Consider the following 20,701-nt stretch of genomic DNA (forward strand, 5'->3'; position numbering starts at 1 on the left):
TGAAAGTCACTTTTACAAGTTTCTTTATGAAATTAAATGTTGCCCCTGGTCTGGGGGGAAGATAAGATATAGTGCAAGAATGACTTTGTACATGCTACTGAATTCAGATATCTGTGGATGACCAGACTTTGGTCAGCTACAGCATCAACAAACACTGGATTTCTGAGCTCTGCAGACAGTTAGTGCTCACTCACACTAGCATCATGTTGGAATGAGCAGGTGTCTTCCTTCCAGTGTCACAGGATGTCTCTTAAGCTAGGGAATTCAGTCAGTATGGCTTCTAACTCTCACTATGGTAAGGCAAATCTTTCCTTTTGCTAACCAAGTTTTAAATTAATTCTTTTTGGCCACAGTTTGAAACTTGGGTACTTAGTGAGACTCCTAATGCCAAATTTAGGCCTTTTTAAAGTGGCTTTCCATTTTTTTAAAGGTGTCAAAAACCTGCAATAACACCCCTTGAAATGAAGGCCTGTGGAAGTTTGCGTAACAGTCATGGGTTTAGTCTTTCAGAGTTCAACTGTAGACTCTGACTTCTGGGAGCTAGGTTTGCAAATATTGACCTTACTTAAAAAAAAAAAAAAAAAGACAGGCATCAAGTTAACATCTGACAAGAACAATTACAGACTTACAAAATACACAGTTCTGATTTTTACCATAAATAAACACATTACAAACAATGAGCATTTTCATTGGCCAGGAAATACGGCAGAATGATGCAGAGACGAGAATCTAAGGAACTGAGTATAGTATTAATTAGGCACATTTTTCTCTAACATGTAACTCAAACCCACTAGAGCGATTCTTGAACTTTACTCATGCTGCAGGTTGATTGGCACAGTTTAATGTACTAGATAGTTCATCAGTGGTGTTGGAACTAAAGGAAAGGAAAAGGTCACAGTGCAATACTCACTGTTGTCTTGAGTGCCTGCAAAGGCTAACTGAATTAGATGTGTATAAGAGGATCATGTCTCTGAGAAATGTGGGGAGTAGGGGTGGGCAGAGAGCAGAAGGGTTTATCCCTCCATGGAAAAAAGTATCATGTCAGTGACTCTGAACTGTTGTTCTGTGCAAGTCAGTGGACACAGAGCTGGCAGGTGTATCAGCTGCGACCCCCTCTCTGACAGCTGCCAGACAGCAGTAGTGTTCACAGCAGGAAGGAGTGAATCAAAGTACAGCTGACAAGCAAAATCTTTTCAGATGAGACATGTCAGGCTCATCCTGTGATCTCTTCCTGGAAGTTTGCCTCTTGGGCACTGTGCAAGGCTGGCTTGATGGGACTGGCACAAATGCACATGTGTGCAAGCACACACACAGCATCTCACCTCAGAGCCAGTGTGGTCAGTTGGTCTGCAAAATAAATAGGGAAGGCAGGAGCACATGTGCCATCCTCTGTAAACAAAGGATTGGAAGAACCTGGGCTCCACCTCCCAGGACTGACAGATAAAGTGCTTTCTCAGAAGGGGTTCAGGCACAAACATGGGGCTGCCCTTATTTCCGGAAGGGCGTCAGCCTGCTGATGTTCTGCCAGAAGTTTGAGGGCTTGCGCTTGGGCTCTGCCAGCATGAAGACTTGCTGCTGAGGGAGTGTAGTAGGCAGGGTGGGATGCTTCTGGCGCATCAGAAAGTCATAGTATGGCCTGGTGACAGCTGTGATGAGAAGGAGGTGGGAAGCATGTTAGTTGAGCGCAGCTCCCTTCCCCAGCCCCTGCCCAGTCCCTGTTAAAGCTGCAGGGGAGTGAATTGGGTTTGTTTTAGGATTACCCTTAGTTTCGCCACTGCTTTGCGGGATTAGACTTGATGCTGTGGAAGTCCCAGAAATGTGAAGCGTAACTGACAGGCGTTCTGTCAACATGACAGCAGGGCTAAATAGCTGTAGCTCATCATTAGTGACAAACTTAACTAGTGCCTTTTGTTGTTTTGGGAGAAGCAGCTGATGTGCATGTGCCTCTGTTGCCTGTTACAACTTCCTGCACTGGATTTCTGAGTTGCAATGGTCAGTGCCTAGCCTGGGGACAGGGCTGGCTTCTGGGGTCTCCTCTCCTGCTTCGCCCCTAGGGCTTTGCTTTGTTAGAGAGGTCTGGCCTCCTTCCAAACTTCCCTCTGCTTGCAGCCAAATATTACTTCTGACTGACTTTGAAATTTAGCCAAGCTTTCTTCCTGGAGACTTGGCTAGGATTTAACTGCTGCCTGGTACCACCAAGGGGAAGTGGTTGCCTCTCTGTGGGTCCAGAGGAAAGCAAGTCACATCTCTTCCTCTGGATGTAAAGGGGGTGGTGGTATCACAAAATGGGGTAGCAGGAATCTTCAGCTGACAGTGCTGTGGGCACAGCAATGTTCCTTTCTGTGCTTGAGTTCGCACTCCCCTGGCTGCTGGTAGATCTTCCTTGTCTCATAAAGGTTTAATGAACAGCTCTGTTAAAGAGCATGGTACCTACCCATGGCACTCTGCCAAAATTGCAGGTTCCAAAGCATCTTCCACAGGCACAACTGCACAGGAATAGTCCCTGCTGTGGTGAACTTTATGACTCTCTTTGCATGCTGCAAAACTTAGTCATGTCTTTTCACAAAGGGAATGCCATGCTGGTTGGAGAGCCTAGCTTCCAGGGAGAGGCTGTGACCTAGCCTTTGAAGAGAAGCTGCTGGCTTGTATGTAACTGTGGTTTCTGGCATAGTGCTCAGCCATCAGGTGCAAAGCAGCTCTCCTGTAGTTAGGAATAGTTTCCTGACTCCAGCCATCTGAATCTGCCAGGAACTATACTGCAGATTGTCACATCAGAGCTCACCATCTGGCCTCCTCAAGAGTTGTTTCAATGAAGTGGCATTAACATACTCCCATATAGTAAATACAGAAGCTCCCCCTGCCCCTGCCCCCCTCCCCCCCCCCAGTTCTGGCAGCATTTGTATGTTCAGGTGTGACTTACCCTTAGGCTTCCCAGTATGGTGCTGCTTGCTGGCATTCAGCATTGCCTGCTTTTTCTGCACCTCTGTGATTGAAAAACCTTGAAGATAAAGTAAGTTTGTTAGCAGCAGGTAATCATTTTGTATCTCATAGGAAGACTCTGGCATAGACAGTAAGGGAAATACAGGGGTAGCGAAATACCTGAGGTGAGAAGTCACAAGCTGAAATTACTCCCAAGGCTGGAAGGGGCACTTACTGCTCCCCCCAGCCTGTGCTGTGCTGCACAACTCTGCCTACCTCTCATGCAAAGTTTGCTGCCTGCTGTTCCCCCCACACTTTGCTGGGTGAAGAATTGAGTCCAGACCACTTGTGGTTCAAACCTCATTAAATCACACAAGTCTGAATTAAGCAGGATTTAGACAAAACAATGAAAACCCTTGACTGAAAATGTTTTGTATAGATATTGCCAAGTTGGGCACTCACGCTGTACTGCAAAATAATGTAAGGTGTATGTAATGTATTGACTATTTTGTCAGCCCTGCCTGAACTCATTAAAGATGCATCAACCTCCCTGAGGACATACTACAATGTCTACTCATGGTGGTTTCTTTTTTTTTTTTTTTTTTTTTTCCCTCCTTCAATTGCACAGATTCATTCAGAAGGTGCAATTCAGCAGCCTGAGCTGGCCTGGAGAATAGACTGTCTTCCCTGCCCTTTCACTCCTATGAATTGGCTGGTGGTTAAAAAAAGAAGAAAAAAAAGAAAAGAAAAAACAAACACACCAAAACCCCACTGTCTCACAGCATTGCTCTTTCCATACCTGTCTCCTGGTCGAGCTGAACCTGTCTCCTTTCATTCTCAAATGCCTTCAGCCAGCGCTGTTTCTGCTCAGGCTTTTTTGCACAGAATAAGTGGACTTCCTCAGTGTCTTGGCAGTGCAACTTAAATGCATTTTTCACACTGAGATTGAAGTCCTTGTCTTTCCCATCTTCTACATCCACTATTTCCATATCATCCATGTTGATCCGACTCTTATAATACAAGATGTCCCGGCGCAGAAGGTCCTGTAAGAGAGATCACACAGACTCATAACAGATGTTACTGTTTCCTGTCCTGTCCCTTCCTTAGATATGATGGCATATTTAATCTTCTTGGCAGTCATTACAGTCATGTAAGAAAAATTGATACTGGATTTGAATCTATGGAATTGCAGAGTGCTAAGCTTCTGTTGACAGTGAGGGGAATCACATGGTTTCTTCTAGTGATGGAGTCAGGATAGGCTGGCATCTACTGTTGTGGGATATCAGCTGCCCTGAAGAGCTCTGAATGAGAAGCAAGCTTGTGTAATGACACATGATCCCAAATACTCATTAAGCCCGTGTCAGAAAACAGTATTTGAATCCTACAGTCCCAGTTAGAAAGCCATAAAAATGCTAATTGCCTTTTGTTTTTTGTGTTGACAATGAACAGTAAATCCGAGAGCAGTGGTAAAACAGTGAGGGTCTCATACCTAAGTTACCTGGAGCTACCTGTATGCCATGGATTATGCAAAAAAAATTTGGCATGTTCAGTTCTGAAACTCCAATGGAAGATACCTTTCATTTGCTCTACAAAGGAAGATTTCTTTTATTACTTAGGTTATGAAAAATAGCATGGGCTGTACGTACAGACTTACATATGATGTCAATATGGTCTTATTGACTGTCAAGGCCCGCAGCTCTTCGTGAAAGCTGCAGTTACTTTCTGAATATGCTATTAATCTCATGTGGAAGTGCAGTTGAAAAAAACATTTAAAAGAAAATGGTTGACAATGGTCATACTTGAGTTGTATAAAATAAACCCATACACTAAGCCCAGCAGCAGCACAATGCCTTCCTCTCTTGCTTTAAGAATTAGGTCAGTAGTTAGTTCCTGTAGCTTATTGCTGTGGTCAGGTGCACAGACCACACCAGGATGTCAGAGAAAAGAAACACTGCAATGAATGCACATAAAAATCTCTGTGCCCAAAGCCCATATGACGCCAGTAAGTATTAAGGAAACAAAGGGGTAGAGAGGGAGTTCACTCAAATTCTTTAGCATTGTAATAGATAGCAGTTAGGCCTGGCTAGTGAGGTTACCTTCTTGCAGCAGACAAGCTGGTGATCAAAGAGGAAGAACATCCTCTGTTGGCTCTTGGCTTGAGGGTGGGAGATTTTGGTTAATTCCCCAGAATAGATGAGTTCTGAGCTTCTGACTAGGACATCTTCACCCTGAGAACAGCACAAAGAACAGGTTGGTCTCAGCCATCTGAAAACAGGGGAGAAGAAATAAGCCCATAGTCTCATAGGAGAACCTCAGCTTGGCTGAGGGGCCTATGTGGCCTGAATTCCTGCTGACAAAACTCTCTTCTGGGAATGAGAGGGAGCCTCTGTGCTGGAGGACAGTCCTTGTCACATCAGGGAGATACTGTGTCCTTGGCACCTAGGGAATGGGAACTGAATTTGATTAGAACAATAGTGTGTTAAATGAAAAAAATCTCCTTTTCCAGGGAGTCTGTTCAGGGCAGCTGATCCATCCCTGACATTAAAGGCAGCACATAAGCAGAGAGCTGAGAATTTAGCCTGACATCCTTTAGGAGAGAGACGGTCTGGTGTTTTTGCCTGGGGTTGGTTGGTTTGTTTGTTTTTTAGAAAATTAGTAGTTTTGTTTCTTTTCTTTAGCAATTTTTTTTTTATGAGTCTACAGGGAACCTTGGCTTCCTTTGTCGCTATATCGGTGCTTGCCTTTCTGCAGGAATAATGTGGCTTATTAAGCATTAAGAGGCAATTCTGCTCATCTTGAGAGTTTGAAATCACTCAAGATAAAATGGGGGACAATAGGAAAATAATGGGATTTCACTAACCTACATGTTAATTTTATTCTCCAAGGAAAATGGGGAAGCAAAAATCCAAGGGAACATGCAAAGGCAGCTGGTCTAGCTGGGTTATGTGCTAGATCTTTTCAATTGTACTAAAAGATGGCATCTGTTTAAATTAAAAAAAACAAACAACAAACCCACACAAAGAGGGGCAACAGAACTGATGTAGGGCTAGATAGTAATCCTTATGAAGATCTTGCTGTAGGCCAAAGCTCTCGGAGGGGGAGAAGAGGGGCAACACAGAACATTCAATTCATGGGGAAAGTAAGTCTCTCTACCTCCCAGTCTTCTATTGAACTCTGCCACTGAGCAATTTTGTCAATGTTCTCCAGTCGCCGCTTTCTCTCATTGATGAGCCGAGCAACGTTCTTCATGGCATTTAAGGCAGCTTCGACATCTTTAAAATCCCTAGAGTAGGACAGAGGTGTTAAGTATGACAAAACGACACGTGCTTATTGTACCTACACTCCAAAGGAGTGCAGTCTAGCATGGCCTAGAGCTGGAGAGCAGAAAACAGGAGTTCCACTTGCAGTTCTATCCCAGCTGGTTTATACTGGAAATCGGAGGTACATGTTTCTGTGGGTCGCTTTTCAGATGCATCCTGGTTTTGAGGCACAGATTATAGTCTTGTAACAAATCCAGGCCCAGTTTGTGGAAGGGAAGGGGGTAAGCAATCAAATTCAGCCACAGATGTGTAAATACAAGTTGCTGGAAGAATCTCCAGGGCTTTCCAAGCCTCGTGGTTTTTCCACAACATAATACATTATATTCATAATGCCACTGTTTTCATACAGGGACTGATTCTGTCATGCGCAAATAAGGCAGTTCAGCAATAATTGGCTTAATTTCAAATAGGAGCTGATGGTTTATCTGGAAGGGTAGGACAGAAGCTGATCTACCCTCCCCCATGCACCATCTGCTGCCACCAGCTACTTCTGCTGAGTTTAGAGTAGCTGGGAAGGAGCTGTTCTGCACAACTTGTCTCTAACACGATTTTCAAAACATCTGTGTACTGCATTAAGGAGCTTTCTGCTAAGAGGTCAGCTTCAGAACAACATGCTTATAGATTTAATAAGACAGCTTAAAACCATTCTGTAATTAGGAAGGTAAAATTAAGCCACAACAGACCAATATCAACACTTTGATACAGATTTTTCATGTTTTATTTCTGTAGCTAATTATTTCAGATGCTTTAAGTGACATAGTTCCTTGAGCTGAGAGCAGTGCCTTCACCCTGAAACTGAGCAAGGGATTTGGATGCTTTTAAGCTAGTGCTGAAGAGGCACTGAGTGTGCATGGCTTGACTGCTGTAGGCCACGACTTCCCACTGGGGAAGCACTGGGCAAAATTCATGACTACCACTCAGCCCTGATATGCTGTGGTGCAGTTACATGGACATTTTTGGGTATATTCAACCAGTGCTTTTGGAGGCAAAGTTTTCAATACCACTACTGGAAACATTTAACTCCAAAGTATGTATGTGCTGGTATCACACATACGTGGGCCAAATAAAATAGAAAAGTACCATTATAAGGTGGACCTTGGACCTCCAGATCTGTAACAGACAGGAAAGGCCAGTGCTACTGTAGTGGAAAATGATGTATTTGGTAGAAAAATACTTTTTTTTCCCTGGTTACTACGAGGTAACACAGAAGAATCACGGTATCAGCTGCGCTTGGCAAGCTGCCCTCAATACACGATTCTGCATTAGTCTATTTCCATGAGACCAGTCTCACTCCTTCCCTCCCCACCATGCTGACCTTACCTGTGTTGGGGGTTGGTGTATTTGAGCAGTTCAGCAAGTTGCAGTGGATATTTGCAGATTTTCTGCACAGGAGTCAGCAAAAACCCATCCAGAGAGATGTCAATCATCTTCTGCAGCAGGCGGCAGGCTTCAAAGAAGTAGACGTACTTGTTAACTTTGGTGAGGCGGGACAGCTCCATGCAGGCATTGGGGTGGTTGTTGCAGTATTCAGAGTATATCTGAAACTCTGTTTGCTGCAAGGGAAATGAAGGGATTTACTGTCCATGTTCTTTAGGGTGATGGCCTGGCTCAAACTGCTCTTTGTTCCCTGTGTAGGTCCTGTTTGGTAATTTGTATTCTCCCCAGACTTTGAAGCCCAGCGACCTAAAGTTGGGGATGGGTGGGGTACATTACAAGTTACAGCATCTGCAGCTTATCTGAGAGACTGAGACATTTCCATGTGTTCTGGCCTGTGCTCAGCTGAATGTTTTCAATGACTGGATCAGCTGTTGCTGATCCTGCACTGACCTGAAAATACCATAGCTGTAAACTCAGGTCCAGATCGAGGTTCTGGAATCTTCCTACATTTTTGCATAAATTAGCATGGTGTGGCAGGGAGTATAGTGCTCAGAAGCTGAGGTGCTTTGAAAATATTCTTTCCACAGCCACAACAGCTAGAGGATGTTTAGTTGGGAGGTGGGTAGTGGTTGAAGGGGGGCGGGCATTTAATGTGGTTGGGTTAGTTTTTTCAAACTGAGCTTCACTTCTGTCAGATCAATTACTAAATCCTCTGGCTTAATCCATGCTCAGCTACCCCTTTCCCATGAAGTCAAATTTACTTACATATTCCAAGAAGCATGAGCCAACCTCACTCAAATGTGGGTGGTCTTTGTTGAATTTCTTCTCTAGTGCTTTAACAAATTTCTTCTGGCACCTGTAGATGTCCTCAATATTCCCAAAGATTGTCTTCAGCTGTTCTTCTGTAAACATGTCAGCTCTTTTGCGGCACTGCTTAATGTAACCCTAGGAGGAAACCAAATTGGAAAGCTTCTTGGGCATTTGCTCTGTGGGCTTTGGTTATCAACAGAAAACCCCATGGACTGTAGTCAGTAATACACCAGGTTCCTGTACCCCCTTCCTGCATAGGTGCATCCATGTTTTAACTATTATTTCCTCTAGTATCACCCAAAACATGGTAGAAATGGAAGCCAAGCCGCAGTTACATCACTGCTTTAAATGATACTGTAATCCACACTTGAAGGAGTCCCAGAGCAGCTTTCTCTCCTGTTAAAAACACCTTTATCTGTCTGCAGACTACAGGGTGTAGTGACCCCAGCACTGATCCACTGATAGATTTAGGCCAATTAAATCCAGTTGCTGATCTGGTTTGGATGCTTGTGTTAGGAAATGCCTGGTAGACTCAAGGGAGAAGGAGTGTACAAAGGACATGGGGGGCCACTGCAGGAGGAAAGGCTTGTTTGGTGTGTACTGCTTTGTCCCAGCTGGCTCTCCTGGAAGACACTACATTTTTGTGTCATTTCAGTGAAGAAGTGTGTTCCTGCAAAACTCTTACCAATTACCTTCATTTACCCCAATGTATGTGACAGCATGTCTGTTTTAGAAGAGGTGTTGCAATATTCAGCATATTTGCAAGTGAAAGACCTAATTGGCTGAACATCCCCCAGTTGTTTTGATCTGAGCATGCCTTGCCTGAAGGCTGAAGTTGCTGACTGTATTACCTCAGAACATATATTAAAGAGGACAGCAATGCTAGACATTTACTTTTCTCTGGCTTGGGAGATTCAGTTAATTCAATTTAATCAGAGCCCAACTGGGTGCTTCAAACACAGAGGCATTTGGGATATTGCTGTAATGAATTGTCCTCTGTTTTCTGAGCATGCAACGCGATTTAGCAGAGCAGGCTCTGACGGAAATACAGTCTCATTTTCAGAAAAGAAAAGTTAGCTGCTTAGGGTCACTCTCTGGGCAAGAATGGGACAGTATTATTCTTCAAAAAAGTTCTTACATTCACTTCCCCTTTATTCACAAATTTTCAAATTCACAATTATTTACCTCACAAATGTCTTTCAGATGCTTGATGTAGTCTCTCTCTGTGCTTATGATCTCATTGATGACGTTGGTCCTCATTTGGTCTTTGGTGGTCTGCCCCATCCCAAAGCGGCGGGTGCCACTGCTAGAGTCGTCCTCTTTGCCACCCTCTACCTTCAGGGGATAATCTTCCATGGGTTCATCCTGGTTTACTCGCAGCTGTGCCAGACACACAAGATGTTCACTGTTTGTATTGCTAAACACAACTCTCTCAAGGAAGTTTGGGACAGTTGACTGAATGGCAGACAAAGATTGAGCTAGGATAACGAGTGAAGAGGGCTGCTATGTGTATATTACCTGTAAACACATTTCCCCCTTGGGGAGGCTATGGCCAGATCGTCAGTTTTGGGAGGGTACTTTCAAGCCACCTGAAAGCTGTTCCCAGTGTATGACATGCGTGGTTTTAGGCAGGCATCTCTTATGGACAGAAGTGACAGGAATTATATGGAGTCCTCCAGGAAGAATACATACAAATCCAGGACAAAAATGGTTTATCAAGTGAAATCTGCGTAGGTACTTGTGAGGGGGTGCTTAGGGAGGGAGGGGGAAAATCAGGAAATAGTTGCTTTTTAATATACCTTTATTGTTGTTCTCATACTATAAATAACAGATGGCCTCTCAGTATCTGCTTCCCCACGATTATTTAAAGAGAATCTATTGTTAATATAAAAGCAGATAACAGTTGTCAGTAGGCATATAGCATGGTAAGGAATGGCATTACATTACACGGCTGTGTGTGAAAGTCATGGTTCCTTCATAGTGCCCATCAGATGGCAGCAGAGCATGAGCAGAGAAAAACACCCGCGTTCTGTAGACACACCCTCCTACAGACTCTATATTGCAACAGTAGCAAAGGACCTTAGTTAATAGCAGGCAATTGGTGCATTTCACTTACGAGCTTTCTTTTATGCAGTAGTATTGTAGCTCTCAGAGTGCTCATGGGAATATTTTGTACACAACTCAAATGATCAATCCCAGCACAGAGAAGTGAAAAACGCTGAAGTAGGAACATGCATAACTATAGGCATTTTTAGTATAATTATACAGAACTGCTTTAAACTTTTAATGTAGTTTCTTCTAGGCAGGATTACTTGCCACTTGATACAGATATATCTACGTACAAAAGATTGTGCATACCCATCCCTTGTCAGCATAGGCGTAGATTACATTTACTCACTGTTAACAGCTGGTGAAGCCCTCAAGATGTGCAATCCTGGTTTTCCTTCACTGTGAGCAGACCAACATTGGCTAGTCCTAAACTCAGACCTTGGCCTGAAACTTGTGTGGAGTAACTAAGAGACCTGCAGATTTATCCAAGTCCCCAAACATACCAGCCTTCCCAGCAGTAAGCTTGAGACCAAGTGATAATTAGCACGAAATCTTCACTCAGATGTTTGAGTTAGTGTTGCAATTACTCTGCTAAAAGAAGTTGTTACTCTGCATCCCTAATGGCTAGCACTAGTCTGCTTTCCCCTGAAATATTATCACAGGTTTATTGCCAGCCAGAACAACAATTTAACTTCTCAGTAACATGAAAGAAAAAAAGGCCTGTGTTTTGACTGTGAAAAAGAAGTTCTGTCCCCACCAGTGCTGGGAGTTTGGTCCTAGTAATCTTACTTGCAAAAATATCCACCATTTGTAATGGTTACCCAGCTGAGACTGTCTCCTGCAATCTGTAACAAAGCATTTCAAAACTTTTATAGCACTATCTGCCCCACTTCTCCAAGGACTTTTGCTACAGACACCGGATCACCTCCTTTCATGCTTCACCTGGTTTTGGGACACTTGTGATCTGAAGTGACCCGGATAAAGAGCTAAAGGGCTGAGAATCTCTGCCCTTTGGCACCTAATTGCCTTTGCAGTACTGAGGAGCCCGCCCTGAAGCAGTGAAAGCAGAGTCAGGCATCCACACCAACAGTCACAGCCCAAAGAAAGGAAAAAAGCCTTTCTCCTCACAGCAGGAAAGGAGTGTTCTACCCCTCAGTTGCACAGAGAATTCAGATGTGTTTCAGAATGCTCTGTTGGAAAGTAATCCAACCTCTGCAATATACAGCTGGGACTGTCTGGTCTGTTCTATATAGCTATTTCTATATGGTCTTTGTAGCTAGGAGAGCCTTGGCCCACAAGCATCAAGTGTTTCATATCTCCCTTCATCAGTCATCCCACATGACCTCCAAGACATTTTTTGTGTTTTTCTCCTCCATTTTTAAATGCCTGGAATACAGTGCTGTGTGGTAGCCCAGCAGCCTGACGATTTTAAAACTCCAGGGCTAAGAGAAGGTGCATGCATGAGTCAGGTGGTTGCATACTTTGGGACGTGGCATTGCACTGGACCCAGCTCCAGATGGAGAAAGCTAAATTTGGTGCCGTGCTCATCCATACTGTCTGAAGTGGACACTAGATTGAAGACCTCTGCCAGCTGCATCTGCAATTCTTCTAGGAGAGTATTTGTCGCTTGCTCCTGAAGGGGATGCTGTGTGCTTGGGCACAAATTAGCCAATATACATATGGGTAAGCAGGAGCCCAGTCTGCAAGGCACCATGCAAGGCAGCTCCCCAGCTGGCACAGCTCAGCTTAGCTCCTGAGTCTGGAACTGAACCACCTCTTACCCTGATTTACTCATGTAAAGAGGAACTTCTCCACACTGGTGGCAGCTCAGCCAAGAGAGCCTGATGTACCATAGCCATGCGTAGAGGAATAGTAACAAGACATGTTGAACCAACTATCTCTAGCAGTGAAAGTGCTGCGGAGTCACTACAGAACACTAAACCTGGAGAAAAAGAACAAGCACTTGGTGCTAATGGAGAAGCATAAAGAAACTTCAAGCTCTTACCCGTACAAAGCTGGCTGGAAACCAGCCTTCGCTGTCCAGAATCCTCCCCCACCACCACTCCTTGTTGGCAGCATCCATTACTTCAATGACATCGCCGGCCTTGAATCCCAGCTCTTGGTCATCCATCGTGACGTGGTCCCAGAGGGCTTCTGCATACACCACACTGCCATCACTGATGAGCTGTGGACAACGCAATTCAAACTGTCAGCTCCCTCCAAGAAAGCAGCGCAATCTGCCAACGTGGTTGCAGCTTTGGCACCATTGCTGCTGAGCCAAACAAGTGTTGATAACTGTTTACTCCCCATAAGCAATGTGAAAAGGAGATGGTGCTAGTCTGGCAGTTGCTTCAACTGACCTTGCTCTCAATAGCATTTATCCAGAATCACTTGGACACAGTATGTTTAGTACTATAAAGAACATAAATTTGATGCTCTGGAATTTCTTAGTGGTGACTCTGCCTCAGCCAGCAAACAAGGCTCAGTGGTACCTTGGTGGTGGAGGATGCTCTTGTGCTGCCAGTGCAGCCCTGCTTTGGAAAGCCTTGAAATAAAACCTTGAGCATCAATGTTCAGAGACATACTTCAGAGCAGAAAGTATTCTGAGGCCTCAGAGCTAGTCTGGGATGGATAGAGCCTTAAGTCTTTAAGGTGGTTAAACTTAGTACTTAAGCTGCTTAAAATAAGTCTCCTGGAGAGTTTTAAGTAATTATACTGAGGGACAGCGGTTATTGACTTGTCCCATAGAGGGCCTACTCTAGGGAAAAAAGGACACCCAACAATTGAAAAAACCAAACCAAACCAAACAAAAACAACCCACATGGCTAGAGGCTGTATAACACAGTGATGGTTGTGTCTATACATGCCTGGTACCATTCTCAACCATTCAAACCTTAGCTTTGGTGTAGTTAAGTAACACTTGGGACCTGTTGCACTGGTCTATTTGTAAGCTGGTCCTACTGGCCACTACAACAGGAGTGCCTGTCTGATGCCCACAGGTTTATCATGTCAGAGTCTCCTTTGAATTTCAACTACAGACTACATGCACAGACTTCTTGGGGCCTGAGCATGAATGACGCTGTCTGAATGCCAAGGATTTCCCCAAGAAGGCAGAGTGTATACTGGAGTCCTGCTAAAAAGGACTTACTCAGCCATTCTGGAGTGGCAGTGAAACCCTATTTTTCTCCAGGAAAATGGTGCAATGACAAATTCTGGGAAGACAACGGAAAGAGCACTCTATGAGGCGCAAGGGAGAAAGAGAAAACCTGTACAAAACCCACGGTGTATCTCACAGCATTGCAGCAGTATCACCACAGCCACATAATGCATGTGTCATCCATGCTGGGCACCTTAGATTGTTCGGTCACATGGTTAGTTATCTACTGCTCTGGGTCACTTTTTGCCTCTCCCCGGAGAAAGATGCATGTTGTAAAAGAACGTCAGGATAATTGTGCATACAGTAAATCAGGAGAGAGTTAACAAGGCATTTGAAAGAAAATTCAAATACAGTCTGCCTTTGGATAGCAAATGCCCCTTCACTGAACCAGAAACAGCTTAATGCAGTGTTTCCATTCTGACAAAAATAACAGGATGGTGGGGAAGGAGAGGATGAGAGGTTCCCACTTATCTACATAGCCAGCATGTTGGTGCTCCACACACTGCCTTTTCTCAGCTGCCCTCCGCTGCACCACCACAGGGCTGGGTGCATCCTTACTGCAGGTTTCTGCTCTTCACAGAGGCGAGCAGTCGCTGCGGTGAGGCCCAGCAAGCAGGGAATGTAAGGGACATGCTGCTGTCATACAGCCAGCCAGTGGCATGATGGAAAAATAATCCAAGGGTCTTAAACGGTGTCTTACTAGTCAAAGCTCCTATAGGAAGGACAGGCTCTGATCACAAGGCAAGTAGAGGAGTAGTATCATTAGTCTCAGAAAACCAAACGTCATCATACAGCAGAGGCAGCTACAGTCAAATGGCGGGTATTCGTCCAAACGAGCTGTGGAGGGAAAGGATATTTGGGCTTGACAATTAATGCATACAGCTGTTAGAGCTATGTGTGATGCAGTGGAGTGATGCTATGTGTATCTCAGTGGAGGTAGGGGATGGAGAGCCATGCAACAGCAAAGACAAGGGTTATTGATGTGTTAGAAACCATGAAAGTGCCTGAGAATCATCACATAGGAATTAGAGCTTCTCCCCCCAAAAAGGTGGTGGGATCAATAGCCTAACTGAAGTGCATCTACACCAATGCATGCAGCATGGGCAACAAACAGGAGGAGCTGGAAGTCATTGTGCAGCGGGAAAACAATATAGTTGCCATCACGGAAACATGGTGTGAGGACTCACAACTGCAGTGCTGCAGTGTATTGCTATAAACTCTTCAGAAGGCATAGGCAGGGAAGGAGAGGCGGTGGGGTAGCCCTGTATGTTAGGGAGTGTTTTGACTGTCTAGAGCTTGATGACGGTGATGATAGGGTTGACTTATTATGTGTAAGAATCGGGGGAAGGCCAACAAGGCAGATGTCATGGTGGGAGTCTGTCATAGACTGCCCAACCAGGATGAAAAGGCAGACAAAATATTCTGTAAGCAGCTGGGAGAAGTCTCACAATTGCTAGCCCTTGTTCTCGTGGGGGACTTCAACTTAACCAGACGTCAGCTGGAAATACAATACAGCGGAGAGGAAACAGTCCAGGAGGTTCCTGGAGTGTGTGGAAGATAACTTCCTGACACAGTTGGTGAGGGAGCCAACTAGGGAAGGCACCCCACTGGACCTGTTGTTTGCAAACAGAGAAAGACTTGTGGGCAATGTGGCAGTTGAGGCCTTCTTGAGCACAGCGATCACGAAATGACAGTTTTCAATTCTCAGAGAAGTAAGGAGGAGGGTTAGCAGAACTGCCACCTTGGACTTCTGGAGGGCAGATTTTGGCCTGTTTGGGAGCCTGGTTGACAAGGTCCCTTGGGAGGCAGTCCTGAAGGGCAAAGGTGTCCAGGAAGGCTGGACATTCTTCAAGAAGGAAATCTTAAAGGCGCAGGAGCAGGCTGTCCCCATAGTGCTGAGAGGCGAGGCAGCAGAGAACACCAGCCTGGCTGAACAGAGAGCTTTGGCTGGAACTCAGGGAAAAAAAGAGAGTTTATGACCTTTGGAAGAAGGGGCAGGCAACTCAGGAGGACTACAAGGATGTCATGGGTCACGCAGGGAGAAAATTAGAAGGGCCAAAGCCCAGCTAATCTGGCTACTAAAAGACAGTAAAAAATGTTTCTATAAATACATTTGCAACAAAAGGAAGGCTAAGGAGAATCTCCATCCTTTATTGGATGTGGGGGGAAATAATAGTGACAAAGGATGAGGAAAAGGCTGAGGTACTTAATGCCTTCTTTGCCTCAGTCTTTAATAATAAGACCAGTTATTGTCTGGGTACCCAGTCCCCTGAGCTGGAAGACAGGGAAGAGGAGTAGAATGAAGTCCCATAATCCAATGGGAAATGGTTAGCAACCTGCTACACCACTGAGACACACACAAGTGTATGGGGCTGGATGGGATCCACCCAAGAGTACTGAGGGAGCTGGCAGAAGTGCTTACTAAGCCACTTTCCATCATTTATCAGCAGTCCTGGCTAACTGGGGAGGTCCCAGTTGACTGGAGGTTAGCAAATGTGATGCCCATCTACAAGAAGGGCCGGAAGGAGGATCCAGGGAACTACAGGCCTGTCAGTCTGCCCTCGGTACTGAGTAATGTTATGGAGCAGATCATCTTGAGTGCGCTCACATGGCATGTACAAGACAACCAGGCAATCAGGCCCAGTCAGCATGGGTTTATGAAAGGCAGGTCCTGCTTGACTAACCTGATCTCCTTCTATGACAAGGTGACTTGCTTAGTGGATGAGGGAAAGGCTGTCAATGTTGTCTACCTGGACTTTAGTAAAGCCTTTGACACTGTTTCCCACAGCATTCTTCTGCAGAACTGGCTGCTCATGGCTTAGATGGGCGTACTCTTCCCTGGGTAAAAAACTGGCTGGATGGCCAGGCCCAAAAAGCAGTGGTGAATGGAGTTAAATCCAGTTGGCAGCTGGTGACAAGTGGTGTTCCCCGGGGCTCAGTACTGGGGCCAGTTCTGTTTAATAACTTTATCAGTGATCTAGACGAGGGGATCAAGGGCACCCTCAGTAAGTTTGCTGATGACACCAAGTTGGGCAGGAGCATTGATCTGCTTGAGGGTAGGAAGGCTCTACAGAGGGATCTGGGCAGGCTGAATCAATGGGCCAAGGCCAATTGTATGAGGTTCAACAAGGCCAAGTGCTGGGTCCTGCACTTGGGTCACAGCAGCCCCATGCAGCGCTCCAGCCTTGGGGAAGAGTGGCTGGAAAGCTGCCTGGCAGAAAAACATCTGGGGGTGCTGGTTGACAGCCAGCTGAATGTGAGCCATCAGTGTGCCCAGGTGGCCAAGAAGGCCAACAGCATCCTGGCCTGCATCAGAAATAGTGTGTCCAGCAGGAGCAGGGAAGTGATTGTTGCCCTGTACTCGACACTGGTGAGGCCACACCTGGAGTACTGTGTTCAGTTTTGGGCCCCTCACTACAGGAAAGACATTGAGGTGCTGGAGCGTGTCCAGAGAAGGGCAACCAAGTTGGTGAGGGGCCTGGAGCACAAGTCTTATGAGGAGCGGCTGAGGGAACTGGGGTTGTTTAGCCTGGAGAAGAGGCTGAGGGGAGACCTTATCGCTCTCTACAACTACCTGAAAGGAGGTTGTAGTGAGGTGGGGGTCGGTCTCTTCTCCAAGTAACAAGCGACAGAACACGAGAAAATGGCCTCAAGTTGGGCCAGGGAAGGTTTAGATTGGATATTAGGAAAAATTTCTTCACCGAAAGGGTTGTCAAGCATTGGAACAGGCTGCCCAGGGAAGTGGTGGAGTCACCATCCCTGGAGGTATTTAAAAGATGTGTAGATGTGGTGCTTAGGGACATGGTTTAGTGGTGGACTTGGCAGTGCTAGGTTAACAGCTAGACTTGATGATCTTAAAGGTCCTTTCCAACCTAAATGATTCTATGATTCTATGCTTTTTACGCATGGTTCACTTAACAGGCATGTTGCATATAGTTTAACAAGCTTGAAGCGTACTCAGCATTATGAATAAACCCTTTATTCATATTTTTGAAAGACTTGTAGGACTTGTCGGGCTTCTAGAAAGTTGGAGGGTTTAGCTTTCTAACATAAAGTAGTGATGACAAGAGTAGGGAAGAAAGTGGATGTAAAAGTGTATATTTTTCCAAAATCAGCTATTGGACTTCAGTTACAAATAACAGCTGGGCTGTGGATGACAGCAGATATTAGCTACTCTCAGAAAACAGCTCTGCTGCTGCTTTGAGCAATCTGTCTGTGCACAACCCATCCATTTGCTTTAGCAGTCTGACTTCAGTGACTAGTGACTGTGTGGACCACAAGCTGAGCCCAGCTCCTCCCTTCTGCAGGAAGATAAGAGCAGTAGCAGGGTGATGGGGTAGCTGGAGCTGAGCATCTGGCCGCCCCTATAGAGAGGAGCCAATTAAATATGCCAGTCTCACACAGAGCACTGGGGAGTCACCTGCACTTAGGTAAGGCCTACCACCAGGTCATGCCGGAACTGCTGCCATACCATGCTGAGTTATGCATCCCTGTGGGTAAGGGATGGCTGTTGCTCAGGAAATAGGCATATGCTAATAAATCTTTGGGAAGACTGGCATTCAGTGGGCTTTTCAACATACAAATTGTGACCAGCACATAAAGAACATGGCTCTTCCTGAGATGAAATACCTTTGCTGTGTGCTTAAATATGCCACTCTGAATCAGTGCTCTGAGTATGATGTGGTAGCTGGTGCACACGCCACGACTGTGACCAGAGACAGACTGCTTTGTAGCATTTTGATGATCACACTGAAAGCACTGATGATGTGAAGGCATTAATACCGTACAGTACCAAGCTGTCAGATCTCAGTATCTTAATGAGAACACAAGAGACCAAGCCTGACCTAGCGTTAACAGCATGTTAGGGTTGATAAACCCAGCTCAGAAGGGGACAGAGCCATGGTTCTTCTTGGAGTCACTGAAAGCCATGGGGCTGACTAGTGAATCCTCAGCTGGTATCTTCATCTATCCACTAATATTAACATCTTAAATTTTCTCTATTCAACAACAGCCATACTGTGAATATGATTTGCCAAATATAGAAAGTCACAACTTGCTATAAAATCTATAAAAGATCACCAGCCTGGCCAAAGAGGCACAGGCAGGCAGACAAACCACTACCACAGACAGTTCTCATGCAAAGGGGTAACTAAAAATACACCTGAAATACAGGCCAGGATTTAATTAACTAACACCAAACACCATGTTTGTAGGGAGGTATGATCAATATGGAATAAAGCAAGAAAGAAAGAGTAAAAAAATACTTTATATACGCTTTGGATTGTCTCAGCTAATTTAGTACAGCCGCACTTGAAACACCTCCATGACTGCAGGCTGACAGGCTCTGCGGGGTCTCCTCCCTGCACCACTTCAGTCTGTGCTCATATACTGGGGGGGGGGGAGCAGACACAAACGCTGAGAAGTGTTTAATGATCACCATGCTCAGTGCTCATTTTTCTGTTAGCCCTCAGTATGTGCCAGTCTGTACCTTGTACTATTTTTTTCAATTGTATCCAGTCCAATTCCTAAGCTGATGCAGAAATATCAGATACATCCAGTCTAACAGTCCCTTTCCCAGAATAAATACTAAAGGGTAGCTCTGAGCCAGGACTGACATTTCTATGGCACAGAAGCACCTAACAGTACTGCATGTCGCCGCAGCAAGCAGAGCTGCTCCAGCTGGGGCAGAGCACGCTACAGCATCCTCTCCAAGGAGCATACTGTTACTGGGGAAAAAAGGGTTAGGACTCTCACTCCCCATCCCAGGAAGGATAAAACACACCTGCAGATAAAAAGGTTTTCTGCAAAATGTGTTAGAACATGGCACAACCAACCAGCTATATTGTGAGAGCTGTTTATCTTCCAGAGAAGCATGTATTAAAGGGAATGCTCACCATTTCCAAGCATGGCAGCTGCTCAGCTCAAAAGGCTCATCCTACCACAAGTTTTGATCTTTGCAATTAAAGCAAGGTTTGAAAAACAACTAATAATTTCCATATGAAACAACATTTATGTGCTGGCTTTGTAGTATCAAGGACAACTCAGTACATGTTCTTGAAGAGCCCCAAACCAGTCTCTGGAAGAGAAACATTAGAAGACAGAGAATGCAAACCCAGCCACCCTGTAGCTGCTCTAGCTACTGCAGCTGGCAGCAGTGAAAACAAACACAAATTGGCTATTTTTCTTTGTTTATAACAACATTTAAGTTTGTAGACAGCAGTGTTTGCAACCCAAAGGCAGCACTAACACTGATGCTTTGAAACTGAAAATCAACTGCGGTTCTAATATTGCATGGGCATTTCTGTGCATCTTCGGCTGCCTTCCCTACCGCCCTTGTAGCTACAACCTCACTGCTCATTTACAAACACAGCAGATGCTAAGGGAAGCCACTGGTAAAGCAGTGCTTGGGTAGGTTGCTCAACGTATCACAGAAAGATGGAGGGGAGAGGATTGCTGCATTACTCCTCCAAGCAGTGTCTATGCCAAAGAGAAGAGACAGCCAGGGGTATTGCACATAGCTGCCCCAAATTAAGTCCATTACACGTGGGCAAACAGATCTGGCATGCCAAGGCCCATGTCTATGGGCTTGTTTGCATTCCAGCTACTCGGTCCCTGTTTGTCTCAGACTGGACACCTTGACATAATTACCTCGTATGTCCTGGTCTTGTTCTGACAGGAGCTCCAGGCAATATTAACAGAGATAAAAGATCTTGACAACTTACAGAAGGAGGGATGAAGATGCCTTTAGGAAATATTTATCTTTGAGCTACTCTGTTCTATTTGAATAAAATTTGAATAGCTTTCTCTTGATAATGCCAGCTACACTGGATCACACAGAGCTAAAATATGAACCCAGGAGCATCAGAAGATACTGGGAACAGGGCAGTTCAGGGAGAAGGTGCCAGTAAAATGTAATTTACTTTTCAGCTCTGTGACCCTAAAACAGACACCTTCCATAAAGAGCACGTGAACCCAAGCCCTTCCTGGTAAACTAAAATGGTTGCTTGGAAGCCTGCGTTTGTTGTTCGCCCCCCCCCTTCCCCCCCCAAACTTGTGCGTTACAGACTGA

General features: G+C 45.2%; 1 protein-coding gene across 2 annotated transcripts in view; it reads right to left on the bottom strand.

The window, feature by feature from the left end:
• ARHGEF4 (Rho guanine nucleotide exchange factor 4) overlaps positions 1 to 20,701 on the bottom strand; it is a 189,948-nt gene continuing 169,247 nt past the window's right edge. For both annotated transcript variants that reach the window (XM_052803778.1, XM_052803779.1), the window contains 9 exons: positions 12,481 to 12,660; positions 9,612 to 9,806; positions 8,382 to 8,561; positions 7,560 to 7,792; positions 6,073 to 6,202; positions 5,016 to 5,147; positions 3,719 to 3,962; positions 2,921 to 2,998; positions 1 to 1,646 (listed from right to left, as the gene is read on the bottom strand). In XM_052803778.1, coding sequence (XP_052659738.1) covers positions 1,489 to 1,646; positions 2,921 to 2,998; positions 3,719 to 3,962; positions 5,016 to 5,147; positions 6,073 to 6,202; positions 7,560 to 7,792; positions 8,382 to 8,561; positions 9,612 to 9,806; positions 12,481 to 12,660 — 1,530 coding nt within the window. In that variant the 3' untranslated portion in view covers positions 1 to 1,488. The remainder of the gene's footprint in view (positions 1,647 to 2,920; positions 2,999 to 3,718; positions 3,963 to 5,015; positions 5,148 to 6,072; positions 6,203 to 7,559; positions 7,793 to 8,381; positions 8,562 to 9,611; positions 9,807 to 12,480; positions 12,661 to 20,701) is intronic.

This window comes from Harpia harpyja, chromosome 12 (assembly GCF_026419915.1).
Source record: "Harpia harpyja isolate bHarHar1 chromosome 12, bHarHar1 primary haplotype, whole genome shotgun sequence".
Classification (NCBI taxonomy): domain Eukaryota; kingdom Metazoa; phylum Chordata; class Aves; order Accipitriformes; family Accipitridae; genus Harpia; species Harpia harpyja.